The sequence below is a fragment of the Mus caroli genome, chromosome 16 (assembly GCF_900094665.2).
Source record: "Mus caroli chromosome 16, CAROLI_EIJ_v1.1, whole genome shotgun sequence".
NCBI classification, from domain to species: domain Eukaryota; kingdom Metazoa; phylum Chordata; class Mammalia; order Rodentia; family Muridae; genus Mus; species Mus caroli.
The window spans coordinates 76,490,328-76,515,714 of record NC_034585.1 but is presented as its reverse complement, the minus strand read 5'-3'; the positions used below and the strand labels follow the sequence as shown (position 1 = coordinate 76,515,714).

Genomic DNA, 25,387 nt, shown 5'->3' with positions numbered 1-25,387 from the left:
AATGCAAATTAACTTTTCAATGTTCCACTTAGAAGGTATAAAACTTTTTATCAGTTCTGATATTTTCCTATTATAGGACTATTTGTAAATTAATAACTTGAGTTAACAGGTTGATTCAGAGTTATATTAGTTTTTTAGACAAGGGTGTGTTTTATAATATCAATACTAAGATAAATAAAACTTATCTTCTTTCATAACAAAAAAGCATAAGGAAAGTAAATCACTCAAATGTTTCTTATCGTATATTATTCATTAATATTTACCCTTTAAAATATTTCAAATTATTCCTAATTGATATTTTTAAACATATTTCAATGTACATGCTAATATGTTTTAGAGGGCTAATGTATTATAATATACTTCTTATAACTATGAAATATGTTTCCTTAATAATCAGGGCTCAGCTTTCTATATTCACCAACTTAAGACTCTTTAATAAGTTATGTTTATCTGTTCCATTTAGGTATTTTACATATCTAGATTTGACATAGTTTTAAAAAGACAGTTAACACTTAAAATGTGTGCCCTAAGCAATGTTGCTTGTCCCAACTGATTTTATGCAATTGATTTTCTTCACTTTTTCTGAAGTTAGAAGAGATTTAGCATCCCCACATTAGGAAGTAGTTATGATCATATTTCAATCGTCAATTAAACAGAAATTTGAGAAAAACTCCCAGATGCATGAGAAAAGCTACTAAATTATGAATAGTTACATTTACACTATATATAGTGTAATATAATATATATGTGTATATATATTATAAAGTTTAGCTATAGATTTATATATAGATATAACCCATATTTAATATAGCTTCTTACATTTTCATATCTACTCTTTTAGGATAAATTTTTCTTTATTCTCCAAATAACTTGATCTCATAGTGTTATTGCTATAAAGCTTAACGTCCATGAAGTCTTCATAGAAACTTTGAATCCCCTTTTTAATACTCTAGGTCACTTCTAAAACACAATATTCTGTTTTCTTAATGTGTGAATGAACAAATAAAAGCACTTTGCAACAGTATTACTTAGAATAATGTGTGCTTTCTGGTTTGGAAGCTACAGGTAATTATTCTCTTTAAGAATGTCTACAATCTTGTCTGTACTCAGTGAAGTTAAAATTAAATGCATATAAGAAGTTGGGACCAGTCGTGGTGCACGACTTTAATCCCAGCATTTGAGAGGCAGAGGCAGGTGGATTTCTGAGTTCGAGGCTAGCCTGGTCTACAGAGTGAGTTCCAGGACAGCCAGGGCTATATGGAGAAACCCTGTATATTTTAGGGATAACTGATACTTAAGATCTTGAAAATCTTGGTTCTTCCCATAGGTCTACAAGACTGAAGGCAGAGAAAGATTCATTATCCTGTACTTGTTGACAATTTGTGTGGTAGTATGAACAACACCTTGAAGGACAGACTATCCAATGAGAGCAAACATTCATTAGACTGAGGCTGTAGAAGATACTGTCTTATAAGAAATATGTAGGTACCCTAATGCTATGATAGATACTACCATTTATGAAACATAATCTTTACCTTGTAAGGGAAAGACACTCATATCAGGAACCCTAATATGGTCTTATGCTCACTAGATTTCCTTTATGCTATTTATAATGCGAGCCCTAGACTAAGTGTCCTGCTTATGATTTGGTCATTACTGATCCCCAGGGGTGTGGCTGATTGTATCGTCTTGGAAATTCTTGAGCCCGCGTATTTGTTTTAAAACTCTCTTTACTTTAAGGATTGCCTGGATTCTCTCAGCTACTTTTTCCTCACAGCAGTGATACAATTAAAAACTCTTTGCAAGACATGACAGTGGAAATAAACAACAGAGAAAGAGGAAACTGACCCAGGGAAGGAAAAAGCAACACAAGATAATTTGGATGGGAATCATCAAGTACATTATATGCATTTCTGAAAATGTCACAAGAGCACTAACTAATTACATGGCTAACATAAGCTAATACAATGTGAAACTGCATTAAGCACAGCTTCACTATGGGACTCAGGAGGCCTGAGAAGCAAGCAGATAGGAAGGGTATTTTCAAAAATGTACAGATGATCTAGTTCTTAAGAAAATCTTATGCTGATGCAAATTCAGAATACTGAATATTGAAGCTGTTGCTGTTGTAGCAACAAAACAGTTCAGGGATTGTCACCATCTCCGGAGGTATATTTTACTTGCCTATAAATACTTTCATATTGTTTATATTTTTATACATTTTTATTTTTATATGTTACATATTGAAAGTTTTTTCTTCTTGTCTTCTACTATATGATTCTGTGTTCCAACAGGTAAACTAAATTCTCCACTTTCCATTGGTCATTCAAGGAATATTTAGGAAGTCCACTTCATGTTTGGTTAACTATAAAGGGAAATAATTAAAGAAATAACACATAGGTTGCAAATACTTGCTTTTCAAAATTTGTAATATGGTTCTAGTTATATGTTTAATATAGTGCTCCAGAACCAGTAACTGAAACCAATAATGTAAGAATTGATTAATGGTCAGGTGTTGTTACATTTGAATTAACAGTCATTTCCATGATGGAATTAAGGGCAATTCTTCTGAGGAACTGGGAAGGTGGATACCGTGATAGATTAATGACAAAAAGAACAAGAATGTGAGATACTGCACAAATTCTATCAATTTTGTTATTGTTTCAATTGTTGAAAAAATTGTCTGTATCTATGTTGTCATCCTATGATGTGAGAAATTCTCACCTCACTGGCCAATACCATACTGCACCATGACAATCTTAAAAGTTTTCTTTTAGAAGCTTAATGTAGTCACTGATCTAGTAGCAACAAGAGGGACCTGTGACATTAACTTGATAGGAGGAAGAAAAGTGCATAGTGAATGAAAGTAGACAAATTTTAAAGATAAATATTCATGTATTCAGTTTCTAATTGCGATTTTCCTTTTTGTTTGGAATTTCATATAGGTGTACAATGCTATATATAATGTCTTTGCAAATTGAAGTCTATTGATGACCAAATATTTGCAAATTGCAGTATATTGATTACCATTTTTATAAACTTGAATCACTTCAATATTATTAACCTCATTATGATTTATAAGTACATGCTTCAATAAGTATTTTATACATACATAGCTTCTTAGAGAAGATCCATTTTCTTCTATACTTAGAAAAAGGAAATGAATTTACAGAAATGTATAATAATCTTAGATCTTTTTCATTTTCATTTTTTCCACTGAAGATATTTCTCACACAAAATATCTAATCAAGGTTTCACCTTCCCCAACCAACACCTTCCCAGATCCCCCCTCCCACCTCACCAAATGAACAGGGTCAAACAAAAAGTGAATAAATCAGAATGAAAACTGAAATATCAATGAAAAAGTACAAAAAACACCCTCGTAGCCACACAAAATCAGATCATTTAAAATATAAATACAAAATAATAATGTACAAACAAAACTCAACTAAGACCAAAAAAAAATTATCAAACTCCTCAGAAAAGTGGAGGCTGCCCATGGGTAAGAACCAGCCTTAGCGTATAACGCTGCATTTAGACTAGGGGCATCTTCTGTTGAGGCTGGACAAGGCTGCCCAGTTAGGAGAAGGAGACCCAAAGGCAGACAATGTGTTAGATACAGACTCTGCTCCAGCTCTAGGAGTCCCACAGGAAGATCTGAGTGAACAACTATTAGCTATGCGCGTAGGGCTTAGGTCTGCTCCATGCGTGCTCTCTGGTTGGTGGTTCTGTTTCTCTGAGACTTTATGGGCCCAGTTTCATTGATGCTGTTGGTTTCTTGTGGTGTCCTTGACTCTTCTGGCTCTTTTAACCCTTCTTCCCATTTTTCCACAGAACTTTTTAAGCTCCAATTAATGTCTGGCTCTGGGACTCTGCATTAGTTTCCATCAGTACCTGGACAAAGCTTCTCTGATGACAGTTATAAATACCATTTTTATATTTTATAAGCCATGTGCTGCTAGGCTTGGGCCTATGAGTGGTTAATATCCCCCAGTGAGACTCCATTAGAGAAAACTAACTTTTGCCATTTAAATGTGCATCAATTATAGATAACTATGTTTTTAATAAAAACTAAAAATGTCACATATATATCCTTAAAAATCTTAAATGACAATATAAATTTTTGACAATGATTGGCTAGAAATGGAAACAGGTTTTTGCCTTCAACTAGGCCTGGGGCTAATATTAGACATTTAGTAAGTTGGAACCAAGAATGTGAAGTGTGTTACACTGTGAAACTGAATTATTAAAACCATGTTGTTATACAAGACAAAATACTATTGTCTTTTTCAAATAAATATGATAAGCACTAGAGTAATAAAATGAATGTGCCTAACATTTCAAGCAGTTATTGGTTTCACTAAATAAGACTACTGAGCAAATCACCTTATATTAAGAAATTTATAGAGAAATCATGTTTACCTCATGCATTTGTTTTGTGTACATGCATTTATATGTATTGGCATTCAATATGTCAAGTTGCTCATGGAAATGGCAGAATATAATTTGTAACCATTTGCTGCTGTCTTTTTCTTTTCTTTTCTTTTCTTTTCTTTTTAATTCTTTGTTTTTAACTTTTGTATTGGTTATTTTATTTTTACATTACAAATATTATCCCCATTGCCAGGTTCCCCTCCATGAATTTCCTACCCCACACCCTCCTCCCTGCTTCTATGAAGGTGCTCCCCCACCCACCCACCCATTCCTGCCTCACCTCCCTATCATTCCCCTATGCAGGGGTATCAAGTCTTCACTAGACCGGGGATCTCTCCTCCCATTGATGCCACATAAGAAATCCTCTGCTACATATGCAGCTGGAGCCATGGGTCCCTCCATGTGTATTCTTCGGTTGTTGGTTTAGTCCCTGAGAACTCTGGGGTATCTGGTTGGTTGATATTGTTGCTCTTCCTATGAAGTTACAAACCCCTTCAGCTCCTTCAGTCCTTTCCCTAACTCCTCCAATGGAGTCCCCGTGCTCAGTCCCATAGTTGGCTGCAAGCATCCACATCTGTATTTGTCAGGCTCTTGCAGAGCCTCTCAGGAGACAGCTATATCAGACTCTTGTAAACAAGCACTTCTTGACATCAGCAATAGTGACTGGGTTTGGTGGCAGCATACGGGATGAATCCCCAGGTTGGGAAGTCTCTTGATGGCCTTCCCTTCAGTCTCTGCTCCACTCTTTGTCCCCATATTTCCTTTAGACAGGAGCAATTCTGGGTTAAAGTTTATGAGAAGGGTGGGTGATCTCATCCCTCAAACGGGGGGCCATGCCTAACCTCTCCAAGTGCTCTCTACAGGTTCTTTCTCCCCTTTGTTGTGTATTTCAGTTGATATCATCCCTTCTGGGTCCTGGGAGCCTGTTGCTTTTCTGGCATCTGGGATTTACATAAGGTGTGTCTTGTAGATTGAACTCTGGTCTTCAGGCTTGGCACTCTAAGTCATCTAATAAGCCCACAACAGACATAATTCTTTTTATACAAATGCAACTTTAATTTTTTGGTGAAGTTTTATTTTACAATAATATTTGGTACAATGTGGGCAGAATCAGCTAAACATTATACAGCTACCTTTGATTTGCTGACTCTCCACAACTTGAATATAAATTTAAAGCCACCTTCTGAAGAGAATAATGTGAGCTGAATAAGAATAAAAGCCTGTTGCAGGAACGGACGAATATGAAAGAAAGTAATTTCATCCCTGATAGTATTTCTGAAATGCTGTCCTAATCCTGGATTACCGAACAAATAAACATCTAATTCCAAAAGGGAAAAAAATCTTCTTACTTTAATACCTTTTAATCATATTTCCTTTTGCTGAGTTCCAATGTATATTTCAAAAAGAAGCAGTCAGTACTGAATTTAAGAGAGAAATCCATAGAACAAAAGGAAGCTTCATTTCTTTCCTGAGGGAATGCGAGGGATGACCTCTTCTACTCTAGTGTTTACGTGCAGCTAATGAAACAAGGAGTTTCCTGCACACTAGGCACGCTCTTGTACTGTGTCCCAACACAGCCAATTAAATTCTGTGTTTATTATGTTATTTCTTGCATTGGTTATTTGATGAAAAAGAATGTCATGTGTGGTAGTGTATTTTATTTCTAGCTGTATTCTTAGCTTACTAGAAATTATAATAGTCCTAAAATAATTAGAAAGAATATAGCACTCTTAAAGTCTGTTTAATTTATTAACACTTAATAGTGATAAAGACTTAAAAGGATTAGAATATAAATGTTGACTACTGTCCACTGAAAATAACAACCTTCGTGCACTGGATGTAGTCTTTGTGTTACTCTCCTATCAATCATTATACAAACATGGCTTTCATTCAAGTAAAAGTATTCATAGAAAAATATAATAACCACATTATTGTTTTATTGTATTCTAGTGTTCACATAATTTTTGATGTCTTTCCTCAGAAGTCATTAGTATTTATCAATGTTTTCTAGCAAAAAGAAAAAAAATTCCCGAGTACAATTGTAGGTAGGTAAGAGACATAGGGACTGTTAAGTGTAATTAATGATGCAGCCCTAATCTAGGTACTTTAGGCAGAGAGATTATTTTGTTTGCATAATTTTCAATCAAGAAAAGGGGACATTCCAAGAAGTCTTTATCAAATTGCATTGTATTGTCAGATAAGATCTACTTGTAGTCCAAGGACATTTTCAAAGGCTCACTGAAATAGAATCCTTATGGCAGAGGATACAAAAGACATCTATCTTTCTTTATGGCCAATTTGAATCCTAGAGCAGTGAAAATGATCATCTGTGATCATCCTTAAAAACAGATAGCAGTAAACAACATTGAAGAGGCCTTACTTAGCAGGTCATGTGTGTGTGTGTGTGTGTGTGTGTGTGTGTGTGTGTGTGTGTGCATTAAAAATTATGAGCCCATAAATTTGCAAGAGAATGTGGAAGGCCATGTAAGTTGTTGAAGGGAGAGGGGGCAGAGGAATTAATATATTAATTTAGAAAGAGAGCTCCCCTGTAATAAGAACACTAGCATTTAATGGGAAAATGGCATATAAAATGGATTACTGATGTACTCCAAACCAAATCAATTTCATCTTCATAAGGCCTTGATATTTATATCTTCAAGTTAAAAAATAGTTTTAATTTACAAAATATACATTATAAGAAACTATCAAAATATACTCAACTACTATAAAGAGGCACAATTTTATCTGTAGAAAATACAAACAAACTTTGTTCTTTGTGGGAAATTTGTGGGATAGTTTTAAGAAGGAATCAGTCTCAGTGAATACTGGTATCATATATAATAATGAACCTGGATAAATGTGCATGGAAAATCTTGCTCACTGTCCTATAACAAGCAGAATTGTCCTTCCCAAACACCTTTAACAACACACAAGTGGCTCTTAATTTCGGCAGTCCTTCACTCACCAGTTCAGAATGAACAAAAATGATCCCTTTTACCAAAGGTCGGTGACAATTCTTTATTTAACTTTCAATAGATCTATTCATTATAATAACTTCTTCTTAGGCGTGATGTACTAATATTCCTCTCCTGGGCAGTTGACCTTCATTGTCAACTTGAAAGCATTAAGAATCATTTACTGGGACTAGAGAAATGGTTCCATGGAGAAGAGCACTAGCTGTTGTTCCAGAGGAAAGCTACTCAATGTCCAGATCCTACAGAGTGGCCAGGTACCAGCCATGTGTGTGTGTGTGTGTGTGTGTGTGTGTGTGCACGTAGTGCTGAGGTAGGCAAAATATCCATATACAAAAATAACAAAAAGATTTTTTAAAAGGAATCTTCTAGAAACATACCTCTAGGCATATATAGGAGAATGTGTCCAAGAGGTTTAAGGGACAAAGGAAGACTCACTGTGGTTAGAAACAATTAGAACTGTCTCATGGACTAAATTCCAGTATGTACTAAGGGCCAAAGGTAGCTGAATAACCAGCATTCCTCTTTCTGCTACTTCACTTCCAACCCCAGGTAGGTATAGGCCAGGAGGAACTACCAATATTTAAATCCATGACTCAAATTAGACCATCCCTTACTTAAGCTACTTTTATCAGATATGATGTTGTAACCACATGCGAAGTTGCTAATAGAGTTCCATCATTAGATACAATGAATCACAGAGTTGGAGAAAAGGACTAAGATCAATTGGTAAGGCAATAACACAAGTCATAAAAGGAAGAAAAATATTTATAGTCATAACTTAATAAAAGTAAAGGTCACAAATACAATGTTGAATTTCATGAATAGAAATATTAACATTAACCTTTCATTATTAACTATACATTCATTTGTAACTCACCTCTGAGATCACTATAACCCTTCATATAATATGAAATAAGATACAATATAATAGTCAAATGATACTTACACTTCTGTATTTTACAATGTATTCTAAAATGGGAGCCCCTCCATCATCTTGCTTGGTGATGCTGATTTTAAAACTCTTGCCACTGCTTGGCTGTCCATGTATGGAAGGGGGACTTGGCTCACCTAAGAAGTAACATGACATTTATTCATGAGCACTCACTCACTTTACATGCCTCAGAACACTGCTTGATTATTAAGCCAATGTTTTGTGTACCACAAACATATGATATTTCATGATTAACTTTAGACATTTTCTCCCTTTGTGTTATAACTTAACACTTACTTCTATAATAAATTTGAAAGCTCAGATGTTTTAGCACACCTTTTAGGCTTAAAGTGGGATTTTCCATGTTACACAGAATAGTTTTTTTTTTTTAATGATGATACTAGAACCATTTTTGTTTAATTATAGCATTTTGAGAGAGTTAAAAGAACAAGCTAAACTTTTAGTAACAACTATATTACATATACATGCAGTGAAAGTATCCATTCATAGGTTTAAAACTGAACTTTAAAAATGTTATGTATAAGATTTCAATTGTTTGTTTAATAAATTTATATCATAGCAATTAAATCATTTCTACTTCATTCCACACACACTCTCTCTCTGTCCTATTTAAAACTTTCTTCTGTATTTTATGATGCTCCCATTGTGTGAGATGTGTTTAATTAGAATGTGATAGGAAATGGTTTACTGGTGCAAGGACAATTTATCTGTGGCTACAGCACTCAAGAAAAGAATAGTCCTTTCTTTAACAATCCTTAATAGCCAGAATCCCTCAAAAAGAAGTAGGGCTTCATGAACTCTCCCATTATTTACTGTGAAATGTTAGTGCCTAAGCTAATATAAATCTAGGGCAGATGGTCACAGGTGTGGAATATCATTTTATTACAATGCACAATTAGTTAGAAAAATAACATGAAACAGAAAATAGATTCTGTTGTAGTAAAATTGATAAAATAATGTCTTCCCTGTGCACACATTTCAATCCTCTCATCAGTAAAAGAATTGCACTTAATTTCATAGGATTCACAGTTTGGGGAGAAAGGTTTACAAATCAACAACTGTATATTATGAGAAGTCATAAATTAAAAGGAAGGTAAATCAGAAAAATGAGATTTGTGGTGGTGGTAGTGGTGTGGTGGTGGTGATGGTGGTGGTGGTGATGGTGGTGGTGGGTGTATGTGTGTGTATTTGTCTATGAACACATGTGTGTAGGTGTGCATTTATGCGGATGCCAGAAGTAAATTTTTCTATTGCTCTCTCCCTTTTCTCTTGATACAAAGCACTTAGCAACGCCACAAGATTTATTGATCAGTAGCACCAAGTATCCACCTAAATCTACTTTCCAATCAGTTCTGATATTACCAGCCCACAATACTGTACCCAACTTTTATAAGAGTGTTATTGTTCTCAACCCAGATTCTCATGTTTACATGGCATAGCAAACATCTTGATGACTGAATTATGCCTTCAGTCCCAAGAGCAGAGATTAGTTTCTTCAACATGCACACCAGTGTTTCAAGGGGAGAAAATGTGTCTATAGTCTTTCAACGTAGGATTAAATAGAACCATAAAGGTTATCCAGTATTTTATTGAATTGATCAAGCCTCTGTTTTGAACCAATTTGCAACACCTGTGTGCCCTCAGCAGTGGAGAAAAAATGTATAGGCCTGTAGGGAAAATACACATAATGTGACTGCTTCAATATTTTTCTGATGGAGAAAGCACTGGGCATATGTGTGTGTGGATGGAATTGGGGATTAGATAAAGTTGTCCTGGAGGACTGTAAACAAGAAGGGAAAACAGATGTATTTAGAGAAGCCTGCTTCTAAGCTCTGATTTGGAGTGGCAATATATCTACCTAGGAGTCATTCTGGTGAAAAAGTAATGAGGGACTGAAAAGATAGCATTACTAAGAAATGGAGAGCATTACTAAGAAATGGGTGTCATATGATGGATTCTGGGACGAAACAGAAAAATCATTGTTCAGAGACAGAGAGTAGAACTTTGTCATTGCCCACTTGGTTGACTTAATCTGTGCATGCTACAGGCAGATGCTGTTCCAGATGCTGTGCAACAGCCATGCGCAATTCTCTTCAGTTCATTGTCTCATATTTTAAAATTATTTACTTAGTACTTTATATTTAAAAATAATTTTAGATGAACATACTTGACTAAAATTTACTCAAACCATGATAGTTTTGACAAAAAAAAAAAAAAACATTATTATTCTGTCCCTCCTGTAGTCAGTTTTGTAACATATTAATTTAGAATTTTGTATCCTTTTTTTCTTAGTGCAGACATAATTTGCAAGATATTAACTGTGTCTTATTGAAAGTGACAACTCACATAACATTTTTCTATGAAGACAATAAAATATGCAGACATAATATAATTAATCACACTATAAATACAAAAGATTTCCTAAGAGCATGTTTATAATTTATATGCCACTACATTCTTTTTTTCTTGCCCATCTTTAGAGAAATGCTAATTTTATAACCCACAAGTTGCCACTAACTCAGAAAAACCTTCAACAGAGATATAATTCATTTCCCTACATTATTGAAATGCTTTCCTGCATTTAAAAATCCCATTCAATTTGCAAGAAGGATCTGGTAACAGAGAGTAGAGTGATGGTTACTTACGGACTGGCAGTGTCTGGAATATTTCTATTTTACTGTAGTCTCCTTGACCTTTGCCATTCACTGCTGCAACTCTAATTTCGTAAGTTGTATTTGGTTCCAGACTGCTCAAAACAACCATCGCTAAGGGAAACAAAACAAACAAACAAAACAAAAACAAAAACAAAAACAAAAAAAAGAAAGAAAAGAAAAAGATCATATATTTAATGTTTGCATCATTACAATATGGAAAAGCAGTGGTTTTGTTTTAATATATATAAATCTAGAAGACTAATCTCTCAGGAAAAATACCTGAAAAAATATAGTCATGTGACCATAGTTTGTGACCAATCTATTTTATTAACTGGATTGTAGCTTGCACATGACCACATGAGCACTAAAATTCAATGGAAAAATAGTAGCTTTTTTTGAGCACTAACAGAAAGTTCAGTCACTAAATTGTGTTTGATTTCTGGGATATATATATATATATATATATATATATATATATATATATATATGCTGTCTTTTTGTATGTCTAAGTATCTTATTCAAACCATATTAATTATTTCTTCATAACTTAATGGAAACATGGGATTCCATGTGGGTTTACTGGGCCTTCCATGGGAAACTTTCTTCATTATGACAAAGATATTTCATGAACTTGCATTTTCAGCAACTGTGGCAACATTCATTTTACAATCAGAAGGAATTCAATTACTCTAAATTCCACCTTGTGTCAATCTTCTCACTTGTACATTTGATTTTCACTTCTTTTCTAATATAAACTGTGCAAGCCTGGGTTTACAATCATATAATTAAAAAGGCATAACTCAGAAGGTATAGAAATACATCTTGATTAGAAGTGCTGTGGCACATGCCAAGCTCCAGTTGCACACATAATTTGACTCTGTTTCGGATTCTAAATTATTGCAACTTAATAGGTTCTTTTGTGTTTGTGTGTGTGGTTGTTGTTGTTTTATAATGGAAATATCAAAATTACATCATTATGCCTATATGATAGCTTTTATATTTGATATCAAATAATAACGAATGGATTTACAATCTCCCAGCTAACTCCTTGTTTTTATATTATAATTTTTTTAAAAAATGGTGTTTTTTTATATAAATTAAAAGAAGATAATGGGACTGGTAACTTTTGATTATAATCAAGTTATGGATTCTTTATATAATAATCCATCATACAAAGTTAAAGGGATAAATCACAATAGAATGGATGATTAGTCATAAAAGATGTTTAAATTATACTCAATAAAGACAAAGCTTACAAAGTTATTGCTTTTGATTCTGCTTCACATTTGAACTTTATGTACTTTATTTTCATAGAATTTAGTAGTAGTAGTAGTAGTCGTAGTAGTAATTTCTCTAGGGAGAAATGAGTTTCAAGATACCCATAGTTATCTTTCTTTTATTGAAAATACAGAGTATGCATGGCAAATTACCTAAAAAACAGATATCATATGTGTTTTTTCTTTATTTTTCTCCATTAATTTATTTATTCATTCACACTACATCCCAATCATTGCCTGCTCCTCCTGCCAGTGCTCCCCCTCATTAAGACCAAATTGCACATCTGTGTTCAGCTACATATATGTGTGAGGTCTCTAGTCCCAGCCTGTTTATGCTCTTTGGTTGGTGGTTTAGTCTCTGAGAGCACCCAAGGGTCCTGGCTAGTTGATTCTGTTGGTCTTTCTGTGGAGTTCCTATCCCCTCAGGAGTCCTTGATCCTTCCCCCAAATATTTCATAAGCCACCCCCAAGCTCCCCTCAGTTTTTGGCTGGTAATGTCAATAAATACAAAATCTAGGTGTCAAATAGATTTATTTAATCTTATTAACACAAGTAACAGTTGTGCATTATAACAGCATATTAAATAATATTTTTATACAAATACATACATAGTATGTCTTGTTAGAATGAAGGCAAAAATATCTAATTCTCAAACACTTAATTACTTTTTGGTGAAATCTTCACAATCATTTCTTCTAACTTTAACAAGGTGTTTCATACGTATACTCAAAACCCAGGAGAAAGTGTAAATTTCCAAATGGAAATCTTTCTATATATTTCTCAATTGCATTATCTAAAAAGAAAATCACATTTTCTAAAGACAATGAGTCACGAGCCACAGCCTCAGATTGTAATCCATGATATCAGTTTTAAGAAAGGTTATTGAGAAAATGTTGATTGATAAGAAGAAACACGTTTTGAGACTGCTTGGATCAGTAACAAACATCTGAGCTTAAATAAGTTCTGTTAGAACATACTAAAAGTCATAAGGCTTTCAAGGAATAATTCCACAGTAATACATTATGGGAATCATTGGGTATATCATTTTAACTCCATAATAAATAATTTGTTTAATAGATCAGTGCATAAATCAGGGTAGTTATGAAGTCTTTCAAGTGGGCAGGGAACACATCCTAGAATAAGCATATTATATCTTAAAGTTTATAATTCTATTGTTGGCTATAAGGAAGCTTCCTCTTTTTTATTAGATTTTTTTTATTTTATTAGATATTTTATTTATTTACATTTCAAATGTTATCCCATTTCCTGGTTTTCTCTCTGAAAACCCCTATCTCCTCCTCCCCTTCTCCTGCTCAAAAACCCACCCATTCCTGCTTCCTGGTTCTGGCATTCCCTTAAACTTGGGCATCCTCTTAATATAATATCAAAAGTCTCATAAATTGAACAAGGACAACAAAAGATGTGCTAATTCAGGCTGGCCTCAATCCTATACAAAGAAATAACCAGCAGCTAAGGAATGTTGAGAGCAGAAGTTGTCATCCTCACAGAAGAGCACATGAGTTGGTTATCACATACCAATAATCAACCTTGAAAACATGCACGTAAGAAGCATTATACAGACTGAGCAAGTTGTATTTATGTATTGACAAATATTTCTGTAAGTAACAACAAGAAATTTTTTAAAGGGACCATAGATATTAAAGAAAGCAAAGAGAGTTATATGAAATAATTTGGAGGAGGGAAAGGAAGAAAAAAATAATGTATTTATAGCATTATCACAAAATAAATATTAATTAAAAACTCACTATATCTTACAAATTTTGTTACTAATATACATATAACTTAAATTGAAAGTAAAACAAATTCTACAAAATTTAAAAATGCAAAATGAATATTAATTCGCTAAGGCACTAACTAGTCCTTTAGACAATCAACATGAGCCATGCAGCATTGGCTTTCAACCACATTCTTCTGATGATGATGAAATATGCATTCCTGCAACATGAAATGCTTAGGAGGGACCTGTTGTTTAATAGTGAACAATCTTTAAGGCCATCAAATATCAGATTGTATTGGAGACGGCTGTTTCCATGCCATTATTGATGCTTCATTACCCCTTCGTGATCCACTAACTGTTAGAGACAACCTGCATTCCCAGATCTTAAAACAAACACTTTTAATATGCAAATCATAGTCAGAATAGTATAAAAGTACATTGAAAGGAAGTGCAGCTGAAAAGACATACGTGAAATAGTTGCCTTAGCATCAGTGATTTGTCTGAATAGGAATATTATTTGGAGGCCACAGAATGGAACAAAATAAAAGAATATATAAAGCTACTCATCTTTGACTATTTTTCATAGCTAAATATTACACATTATTGGAAAATGGAACTATTTTAATATGTACACATAAATATTAATAAACATTTACATAAATGATTTACATTAGTGTATGTATGCAATAACATCTTAGTGATTATAAATACAGATGCTTCCACCAGAGCCAATAACTTTGACTAGATATTTAAACCCCCTTATATCTTTGGTAAGATGTACCTGGCATGTAGCAGACTATGTCAAGCTCACATTTCCTATTAATCAGAAATGTACAGATAATTTATGTATTTATTCACTCATTCAGTTTATATTGCAGACCTCCTCCCTCCTCTTCCCTGAGCCACACCCTCACAACACCTTCTCCCCCCATTACCCTTTCCTCTTCTCCTCAGAGAAGGGGAAGTCACCTACGCAACCTGCCCTGACAAATCAAGTCACAGTAGGACTAAACATAATCTTTCCAAGGCCTAACTATGTAGCTCAATAAGGGCAAAAGATTCAATGGCTGGGAACAGTATCAGATACAGCTCCCACTCCAATTGTGAGGGGACCCATATGCAAACCAAGCTCTACATCTGCTATAAAAATGTAGGATGATAGATCCAGTCCAGAATTATCTTTGACTCATGGTTTAGTCTCTATGAATCTGAATGGGCCCAGATTAGTTGACTCTGTTGTTTGTCTAATGGTGACTTCAACTGCTACAGCTCCCTCAATCTCCCCCTTCCACACTGTTCCCCAAGCATTCCTGAGCTCTGACTATGCTTGGCTGTAGGTATCTGTTTCCATTAACTGCTAAATGAAGCCTCTCAGAAGACAGTTATGCTAGGTTCCTGTTTGCAAGCCTAACAGAGTTTCATTAATAGTGTTAGAGGTTGGCTTTCTGCCATGGGTAATGTCTTGAATTGAGTGTGTCATCCTCACAGACTCCCAGGTGTCTCCCACTTCCCAGATCTCCAGCTCATCATAGAGATGCCACCCCACCACTACCACCCACCAATTTCTGTTCTCTCTCCTGTTACTCTCTCGGCTTCCCTCCATCACACCCGATTCCTACACAAATTCCCCTCCCAACTCCCAATCATCCCCTCCCTGCCTCCACCTACTATGTCTGTTTTATTTCACCTTCTGAGTGAAATTCAAGGGTTCTCCCCTGGGTCCTCCTTGTTACTTATATTATATGGGTCTGTAAATTGTAGAATGGCTATCCTGTACTTTATGGCTAATGTCCACTTATAAGTGAGTAATTATCTTGTGTGTCTTCCTGGGCATGAATTACCTCACTCATGATGATATATTCCAGTTCCATCCATTTGCCTTCACTTTCCATGATACAATTATTTTTAATAGCTGAGGAGTATTCTATTTTGTAAATGTACCATATTTTCTTTATTAGTTCCTCAGTTGAAGAGCATCTAAGTGGTTTCCAGTTTCTTGCTATTATGAATAAAGCTGCCAAAACATTTGAGCAAGGGTTCTCCTGGTATGGTGGAGCATCCTTTGAGTATATGCCCAGAAGTAATATAGCTCATTCTTGAAGTAGAGCTATTCCCAATTTTCTGAGACATCACTAAAATGATTTCCAAAATGGTTGTACAAGTTTGGACTCCACCAGCAATGCAGAATTGTTACCTTTGCCCCACATCCTTGCCACTCACTATATGTTGTCTCTTGAATATTTGATCTTTGCCATTCTGACAGGTATAGAATGGAATTTCAGAGTAGTTTTGATTTGCTTTTCCCTGATAATTAAGGACGTTGATCATTTTACTAAGTGCTTCTCAGCCTTTAGAGATTCCTCCCCTGAGAATTCTCTTTAGGTCTGTACTCTATTTTTAATTGGGTTACTTGGGTTGTTAGCATCTAATTTCTTGAGTTCTTTATATGTTTTAGATATTAGCTCTCTATCAGATTTAGCATTTGTGAAAATACTTTCTTCTTCTGTACTTTTGTACTATTGAAGGTGTCCTTTGCCTTACAGAAGATTTTGTTTCATGAGGTCACATTTATTAAATGTTGATCTCAGTGCCAGATTTACATTGTTCTATTCAGGAAGTTGTCTACTGTACCAATTAGTTCAAGGTTACTCCTTATTTTCTGTTCCATTAGATTTAGTGTATCAGGTCTTATGTTGAGGTCTTTGATTAACTGGGACTCGAATTTTATGCAGGGTGATAAATATGAATCTATTTGCATTCTTCTATATGCAGACATCCAGTAATACAACCACCATTTGTTCAAGATTCTTTCTTTTGCCCATTGTATGGACTTAAATTTTAGTAAAAACTAAAGTTTCCATACATGTGTGTGTTTATTTTTGGATCCTATATTCAATTCCATTGATCAATCTGTCTGTCTTTATTGTAAATTATGTGGTTTTAGTAATATTGTTCTATAGTTCACCTTTAGTAGAGATACTTTGACTTCTTTCTTTCCAATTGTATTACCTTGTATTACCTTGATCGCTTATAGTTTTCTTATGGCTCTAGCTAGAATTTCAAATACTATATTAAATAGATATGAAGATAGTGGACAGTCTTGTCTTGTAACTTATTACAATGGAATTGCTTTAAATTTTCTCTCCATTTAAATTTATGTTGGCTATTGGCTTTCTGTATATTGCCTTTATTTTATTTAGGTTTGTACCTTGTGTACTGGTTAGTTTTGTGTCAACTTGACACAGGATGGAGTTATCACAGAGAAAGGACCTTCAGTTGGGAAAATGTCTCCACGAGATCCAGCTGCAAGGCATTTTCTCAATTAGTGATCAAGGGGGAGGATTTGTGCACCATCACTATCTTGTGGGTGGTGCCATCTCTGGGCTGCTAGTCTTGGTTCTATAAGAGAGCAGGCTGAGCAAGCCAGGGGAAGCAAGCCAGTAAGGAATATCCATCCATGACCTCTGCGTCAGCTCCTGCTTCCTGACCTACTTGAGTTCTAGTCCTGACATCCTTGGTGATGAACAGCAGTATGGAATTGTAAGCTGAATAAACCCTTTCCTTCCCAACTTCCTTCTTGGTGATGAGGTTTTGACAAGGAATAGAAACCCTGACTAATACAAATTGGTACCAGCATAGTGTGGTATTCCTGTGACAACCTGTCCATGTTTTGGGGAGGACTGTGGAAGGACTTTGGAATTTTGAGCTAGAAGATCCATTCGGTATTAAGAGCTCTGTGGGCTGTTGTATAGGAACTGGAAGATAATGTTGAGAACAGTGCAGAAGATGGAGGTCTGGCTTATGAAATTTCAGAGGGAAGGTTAAAGAAATTTTTCAGGGCCATTGCCATTTTGATTGTGAAGACTCTGTGGTTCTGGCTAGCTGGGGCTGAAGAATCAGCTGTGCTTAACAAGATACCAGAACTACTAAAGTGAAACTTTGCATTACTGGGACTATTGATGCTGGTTAGCTGGAGCTAAGATATTAGTGGTGATTAAGAAGAGACCAGCATCATTGCTGGGATATCTTCTGGGAAGTGTTTTCTGAAAGCACAGAGGCTATGTTCCAGAAATAGCCAAGGTTTTACCTTGTGCTGTGGCTGGACTTGGTAATGTGTAAGAGTTACCCAGGTGGTACTGGTTTTGAAGGCATGAAGGTGTCACACAGAGCAGCTGAGGCCATGGAAGGCCATTGGTGAAGGTGCAGCCTCAGTTGTAGTTGATGGCCCAGGACTGAAGGGGTCATGCAAAGGAGTTGAGGCTTGGCACCATGAAGAAAGCCTATGAGAGGCTGTTGGTGAAGCCTAGTTACAGTGAAAGACAGCAGTGAGATGCCAGTACCATGAGATGACCACCAAGAAGAGTAGCAGCAGTGGAGTACAGGCAGCTGGAGCCTAGAAGACAAGCTGTGTGCTACAAAGGACAGGGCTGGAGAAGTGACCCAAGCCCTTGGAGGAGCCCAGAAGATTGTGAGTTGGATCCCAGACATTGGACAGTTGGAGACTGATTTTTGCTTTTGATTGTGACTGTGCCCAGATATTTTTCCCTCTTGAAAGAAGAAAGTATTTTAGTGGAGCCCACAGTTAAGAGACTGAATTTTAAAAGACATTGGACATTTTAAAGGGACTAAACTTTAATATACAAGACTGTGGAACTTTTAAAATTTTTTACAACTTAGGGATGAATAAGAAACTAAGGGTTGAGGCTTAATAGTGATGCATTTGTGTGTCAAGTTGACAAGGGTTCAATTGTACTGGCAAGTTTTGTGTCAACTTGACACAGGCTGGAGTTATGACAGAGAAAGGAGCTTCAGTTGGGGAAATGCCTCCATGAGATCCAACTGTTTAAGGCATTTTCTCAATTAGTGATCAAGGGGGGAGGTCCCCTTGTGGGTGGTGCCATCTCTGGGCTGGTAGTCTTGGTTCTATAAGAGAGCAGGCTGAGCAAGCCAGGGGAAGCAAGCCAGTAAGGATCATCCCTCAAGGCGTCTGCATCAGCTCCTGCTTCCTGACCAGCTTGAGTTCCAGTCCTGACATCCTTTGGTGATCAACAGCAATGTGGAAATGTAAGCCGAATAAACCCTTTCCTCCCCATCTTGCTTCTTGGTCATGATGTTTGTGCAGTAATAGAAACCTTGACTAAGACACCTTGTATGCCTGATCCCTCCAAAACTTTTAACATTAAGGGATGATGGATTTTGTCAAAGAACTTTTCAGTGTCTAATGAGATGACCATGTGTGTTTCTTTTCTTTCAGTTTGTTTTTATGATGAATTACACTGATAGATTTTCAACAATTGAACCACCCCTGCATTGTTAGAATGAAGCCTACTTGATTATGGTGAGTGATGTTTTTTATGTGTTCTTGAATTCAGTTCTGAATATTTTATTGGGTATTTTTAAATTTTTATTTAATATTTTTTTACACTCCAGATTTTACCCCCCTCCAGGTCCACCCTTTGACTATTCAACATCTCATACCTGCTCCCCCAACCTGTCTCCATGAGGATGTCCCCACCCCACATGCCCCATCCCACCAGACTTCTGCACTCCCTTGGGCCTCCAGTCTCTTCAGGGTTAGGTGCATCTTCTCTGACTAAACGGAGACCCGGAGGTCCTCTTGGGTATATGGTGATTGGGTATTTTTGTATCTATGTTCATATAGGAGATTGGATTGAAATGCTCTTTCTTTGTTTTTTTCCTTATGAGGATTAGATGCAACTGTTGCCTGGTAGAATGAGTTTGGCAATATTTCTTTTGTGTATATTTTGTGGAAACTTAAAGGTATATTTTTAAATCTTTTTTGGTTAAAAATTAGTAATAGCTAAGCTATTGATTTATTATAATATATAACCCTAGGATATCTTTAGTTATGTACTTAAATAGTAAAACCATATATTATATTTTACTTGAACAGTTCATGCATTTCAAGCAATCTCTATCTCTTCTAGATGGTGCCTTTCTCAGATACTTCATAGGACTGTGAAAAGTGTAGATATCTGACTAACAGACTGGTACCATACTTCTTTAGTTACATGACATACTAGTAAGTAACTTTTGCATCTTTCACAACTCTGCTCTGTTCCATGTCATGTTTGCTCAGTGTACTGAGTTTCATGTCAGAGCAAATTTCAGAGCAGATACACAAAGAGTATGAAAATATTTACTCAAATACTGTTACAGGTCTGAGCTGAAAGACTCATGGGTATAAAGTAATAGTAGGTGGACTTACAGACATCCTTTAAAATTATAGCAACTAAGTATGAAAGCCAACACACCGTTTTCCAAGTTCATGCATAAGAAGTCAGTTTGTATTTGTGCTTTATGAAAGCTTGCTTCTATAACCCTTATTATGAGGTTTATCAACTTGTGTAAAACCAGAGATTATTTTGTCACATAAAAAGAGTTGCATATATGGTTCCAATTAAAGTGAAGTAAAGGAACAGACTGCAGGTGGTAAAGCCTGGGTCTGTAATTTGACCTGCCTTAGTTAAAAGAGAGGACCTATGCCTTAAAGCATCCATAATTTTATGGCATATTACTGAATACAGAGTTTCTGAACACCTAAGGGGAGCATGAAAGTCAACCATCACTTGAAAAATGCAAGGCTGCCCACTCTGTAAGAGAATTACACCACAAATCATGAAGTTAGTTAAAAGGTTTCTTTCTTTCCATTTGCCCGTACAATTGGACAATACAACTGTAGACTGGTGTGTGGGATGACTTCTTCCCCTATAATTTATTTGAAATTCAACATCAAGAATTACATTGGAGTATAACTAGATTAAAAACTACTACATGTTCTCTAAGGATGGATAGTATAAATTAAGGCATTGTCCAGCAACATTAAGTCAGCATGGCTTAGGAGTCCTACATGTCTCTGTTAGGAATAAATTTTGTAAAGAAGCAGTTTTCCTTCTCTAATTTAATGCTGTAGCTTGGTTGAAATATGATTGAGTTTCTTAAATAACCATTGGCAGTAACTGCAAAATTCTGGCCAAAATTGCAAAATGTAAGTTAAAATAATGGCATTTATGCTGGCACATGAAAGAAATATACAAACTTCTTTTAAATCCTGTTTTTACAACTATGGAAAATACTAGAAAAGGAAAACAGAAATTACCTTCTCCTTTCAGGAGGCATCAACTATTATTCATGGGAGTTAAATAAGCCTTTGTCTGTTTGGGTACAAATAAATCTCACTCCTTTAACTGTCAACAGACATAGAGGCTACTGAATATTTAAAGCTTTGGGAGAAAAAGAATGTGATTGAGGAATCTAATTAAAATAAGCAGACATCTATTCTATGATCCAATTAGCTGTGTTCCTTCCATTTCATAAATCCTGGATTACTTCTAGGGTTTGCCTGCCATTCAATGTAAGGAGATGTGACATCTCTCTGGCTAGAACTATGGCATCAACTGGCCCTAAATGCGAAAGATAGGTTTGCAAGAACCATGAAACAATTATGACAACAATTAGAACTGAAAAACATGGCTGTGGTATAATTGCTCACTGAATATTACACTGGCTGCTAGTCTCCTCAAAGACATATAAATATTCAGGAAACTATGAGATTTTCCAGCTAATATGCCATTTTGACTGGGTAAACAAATGAAGTAAAACCAACCCTTCACATCCACTTAATTTCTTTAAAATTTGACTTTACTCTTGCAAGAATTTGCAACTGACTTGACTTGTAATTAAAATATATTTCTTCATTCCTTTTTATCACTAATGCTAAAATTACACTATTTTGATTATAGAATACTCTCATGGTTAATTCAAAGCATATAAGAAAAAATTATATATGAAGGTACATATTTATTTCAGGTCAAAACTTTTCACTTACTTTTAGATTTTTAACTTCATTTTTGTATAAATTTTAGGTTTTTTAAGTTTCCAATAGTTTTCTAAATATCCATTTCCCCTTTCCAGAAAGTATTTTGAAAGATATGTATTATTGTATATAATATAATATCTGTAACATGTCCCTAAATGTACATAACTTTTATTATTGTTTATTATTATTATTATCATTATTATTATTAATCAGTTTACAATCCAGCTGTTGACCCCCTCCAGGTCCCACTCCCCATAGTTCTTATTCTATTCCTTCTTCCCCATCTCCAAGAGAAGGTTAGGAGAATCTCCTCTCACTTAGGCCAGACCAAGCAGCCTCTGCTATATATGTGTCCAGCAATGCATACCTGTCCATGTATGCTGATTGGGTGGTGGCTCAGTGTCAGAAAGATATCAAATGTCCAGGTGAGTTGAGACTGCTGGTCTTCCTATGAGATCAGCCTCCTATTCTGCTTCTTCTATCTTTCTCCTAATTCAACCATTGGAGTCCCTGACTTCATTCCAGTAGTTGGGTGTAAGTATCTGCATCTGTCTCAGTCGGCTCAGTGACTGATACAACTCATGGGTATACATGAAGGCCTGACATTATTACTGATGCTCTGGTGTTTACAGACAGGAGCCTAGCATGGTTTGCCTCTGAAAGGCCCAACCAGCAGCTGAAATAAATACACATAACTTTTACTGACATATTTCTTGTAAAAATAATTCTCAAGTGGAGGTACCTTAGATAAAATGCCCAACACTAGGGAGAGGGAACTTATAGAGACCACCTCCAGTGGGAAGACAGGGCATCAAGTGGGGAATGAGATTAGTATCCCACAGTCAAAATCCATTATTGTTCCTGTCTGAAAGAACGACAGGGATGGAAATGGAGAAAAGCTTGAGGAAAAGAAGGTCTAGCAACAGGACAAAAATGGGATCCAGCTCAAGGGGAGGTCCCAAGACCTGACACTATTACTGAGAGTATGAAGCACTCACAAAAAGGGACCTATCCTGGAATTCACTTTGTAGACCAGGCTGGCCTCAAACTCAGAAATCTGGCTGCCTCTGCCTCCCGAGTGCTAGGATTAAAAAAAAAGGGGGGCGGAGGGGGGACCTAACATAACTGCCCTCCAGAAGACCCAACAAGCAGCTGAAAGAGTCAGATGCAGGTATTTGTACCCTACCAGTGTACAGAAGTTTCTGACCCCTGTGGTTGAATTAAGGAAAAGCTGGAAGACGCTGAAGAGGCAAGTGACCCTGTAGGAGCTCCCCCACCCCCCGCCCCCGGAAAATCGCTCAGACACTGGACCACCAACCATGCAGCATACACCAGTTGATATGAGGTCCGGAACACAATACAGGAGAGGCCTGCTGGGTCTGCGTTCAGTCAGAGAAGATGCACCTATCCTTAAAGAGACTGGAGACCCCAGGGAGTTTAGAGGTCTGGTTGGGTGGGGTTTTGGGGGTGGGACATCCCCGTGACAACATGGAGGTGGGGAGGAGGTATGGGATGTGGAACAGTCAGAGGGTGGACCAGGGTTAAGAATAAAATCTGGAGTGTAATATAAATAAACAAACAAACAAGCAATCTGAAAAAGTATATTTTGAAGAAGAGCAAAAAATTTAATCTAATTATAAGTCATTTTTCATCATCAGTTATATATAAAAAATAATTTAATAAGTGAAATCTATTCATGATGCTTTTACCAGACAGGATAGTGTCTTGAACTCAGATGATACCAACTAAAATATAAAAATATTCTTATGAAAAGAAGTTACATCAAGCTAAACAGTTGGTGAGTAATTCATGCTTAACCGTCATTTTCAAGAAGAAAATTAAAAGTAAGATCTGTCTTATAACAATCAGAATGGCTATGTTTAGGAAAATAAACCTGTTCTCCTGCAGCATTGGGTACTTTCCAGCTACCACATTAACATGTCTGAAGGATGTTTTCTTACTCAGGTAAAAGACGCCAAATGATTATACAATTATGTCAAGTGAACAGCCTTGGAGACATGTACAATTAAGAACATTATGCTACCAGTGACAGTTGTATCGCGTGTGTGTGTGTGTGTGTGTGTGTGTAAAAATAAATATAGCCTAGCAACGATTAAAGAGAAATAGTTTAATGATTTTGAAGGGAAGAGAAGAGAGAAGATGAAAAGACATGGACTAAGGATGCTGGCTAAATAATGAAATTATAATCTTAAAAAATATAAAGAGAAGAATATTTAAAGAAGGGAACAGGCTCTTCCCCAAGGAGGCAGCTGAACTTTGCATCATTGTTCATGGCTTTCTAGCATTAGAGTCACAAAGGATCCAGATGTGTCCTCTTCCTTTGAGGTTAAGAAAAGCTGTTGAAGCCAGGCATCTTCCAGAGGACCCTTGAATGATGATGATGGTGGTGGTGGTGGTGATGGTGATGATGATAATTAGAGATTATGCAATGTTAATAAACTGATGTCTGTATTATACTGGAAATGCCAAGATGTTGAACATGTCATAGTGATGAGATTATGGGTAAGGAAAGGTCCAGACAGATGAGAGAACTAGCCAAAGAGTAGGAAATGTACCACAGTCAGCAAAGCTGAAGTCCTTTGATATCAAAAATATACCTAAAAGATTTATGAGATTTCCTGTTGAGTTTAGATCTTGCTTCAGAGCAGTATTTCCTCACTATGTCCTCTTTCCTCCTCATTGGAATGGTAATGCTACTCTGTATCATCATAGGTTATAACAATCGAGAAGCTACCTTGAGTGTCAGAAGACAATTGAATTTTGGGCTTTTGAATTATTCTGGTAATGTAAAATGCTACCATGCCTTCAGAAGTGGGAATAAATGAAGTATGGCTTGGCACAAGCCTAGATCAGCTAGGCAGTCAAATGGGGCGACTTGAACAATATGAATCCATAGTTTATATATGTATATATATTTGAAAACTTGTTCCCTAATTGTTTAAACCATTTGGGAATAATTAGGAGGTGTGTCATTGTTGGAGAGGTTATATCACTGGTGATGATGTTTGAAGTTTCAAAAGACAACAGCATTCACATAACCTTCTGCTCCTGCAACTTTCTATTATGCCTGATGTCAGTCTTCCTTCTACAAGAGTCGTGGAACTAAGCCTCTAAATATATGAACCCCAAATTAAATGCTTTCCTTAATAAGTTATATTGGTCACACTGATCTATTACAGTAATTAACTAAGACAAGAGTGTATTCATATTTAGAGCAACTCCTATAACATATGGTAAATACTCAATATTTTCTGAATTTTTGTGATATTTTCTTTTTGTATTGAAAATAATAATTCATTATATTATACTTTATCTGTTTTTCCTCACCCTACATCATCTTCAACACCATATAGTCACAATATTGCCCTTGATTTTCTATTTTTAAAACAAACAAACAGATATAAAATTAACTCAAACAAATCAATGGCCTTTCTCTACACAAAGAATAAACAGGCTGAGAAAGAAATTAGGGAAACAACACCCTTCTCAATAGTCA

At 35.8% G+C, this 25,387-nt stretch overlaps 1 protein-coding gene across 2 annotated transcripts in view; it reads right to left on the bottom strand.

Annotated features, from left to right (window-relative positions):
* Positions 1 to 25,387, bottom strand: part of Ncam2 (neural cell adhesion molecule 2) — a 426,237-nt gene that overhangs the window by 36,769 nt on the left and 364,081 nt on the right. For both annotated transcript variants that reach the window (XM_021184925.1, XM_021184926.2), the window contains exons 13-14: positions 11,007 to 11,126; positions 8,356 to 8,477 (exon numbers count right to left, since the gene is read on the bottom strand). In XM_021184925.1, the coding sequence (XP_021040584.1) occupies positions 8,356 to 8,477; positions 11,007 to 11,126 (242 nt within the window). The remainder of the gene's footprint in view (positions 1 to 8,355; positions 8,478 to 11,006; positions 11,127 to 25,387) is intronic.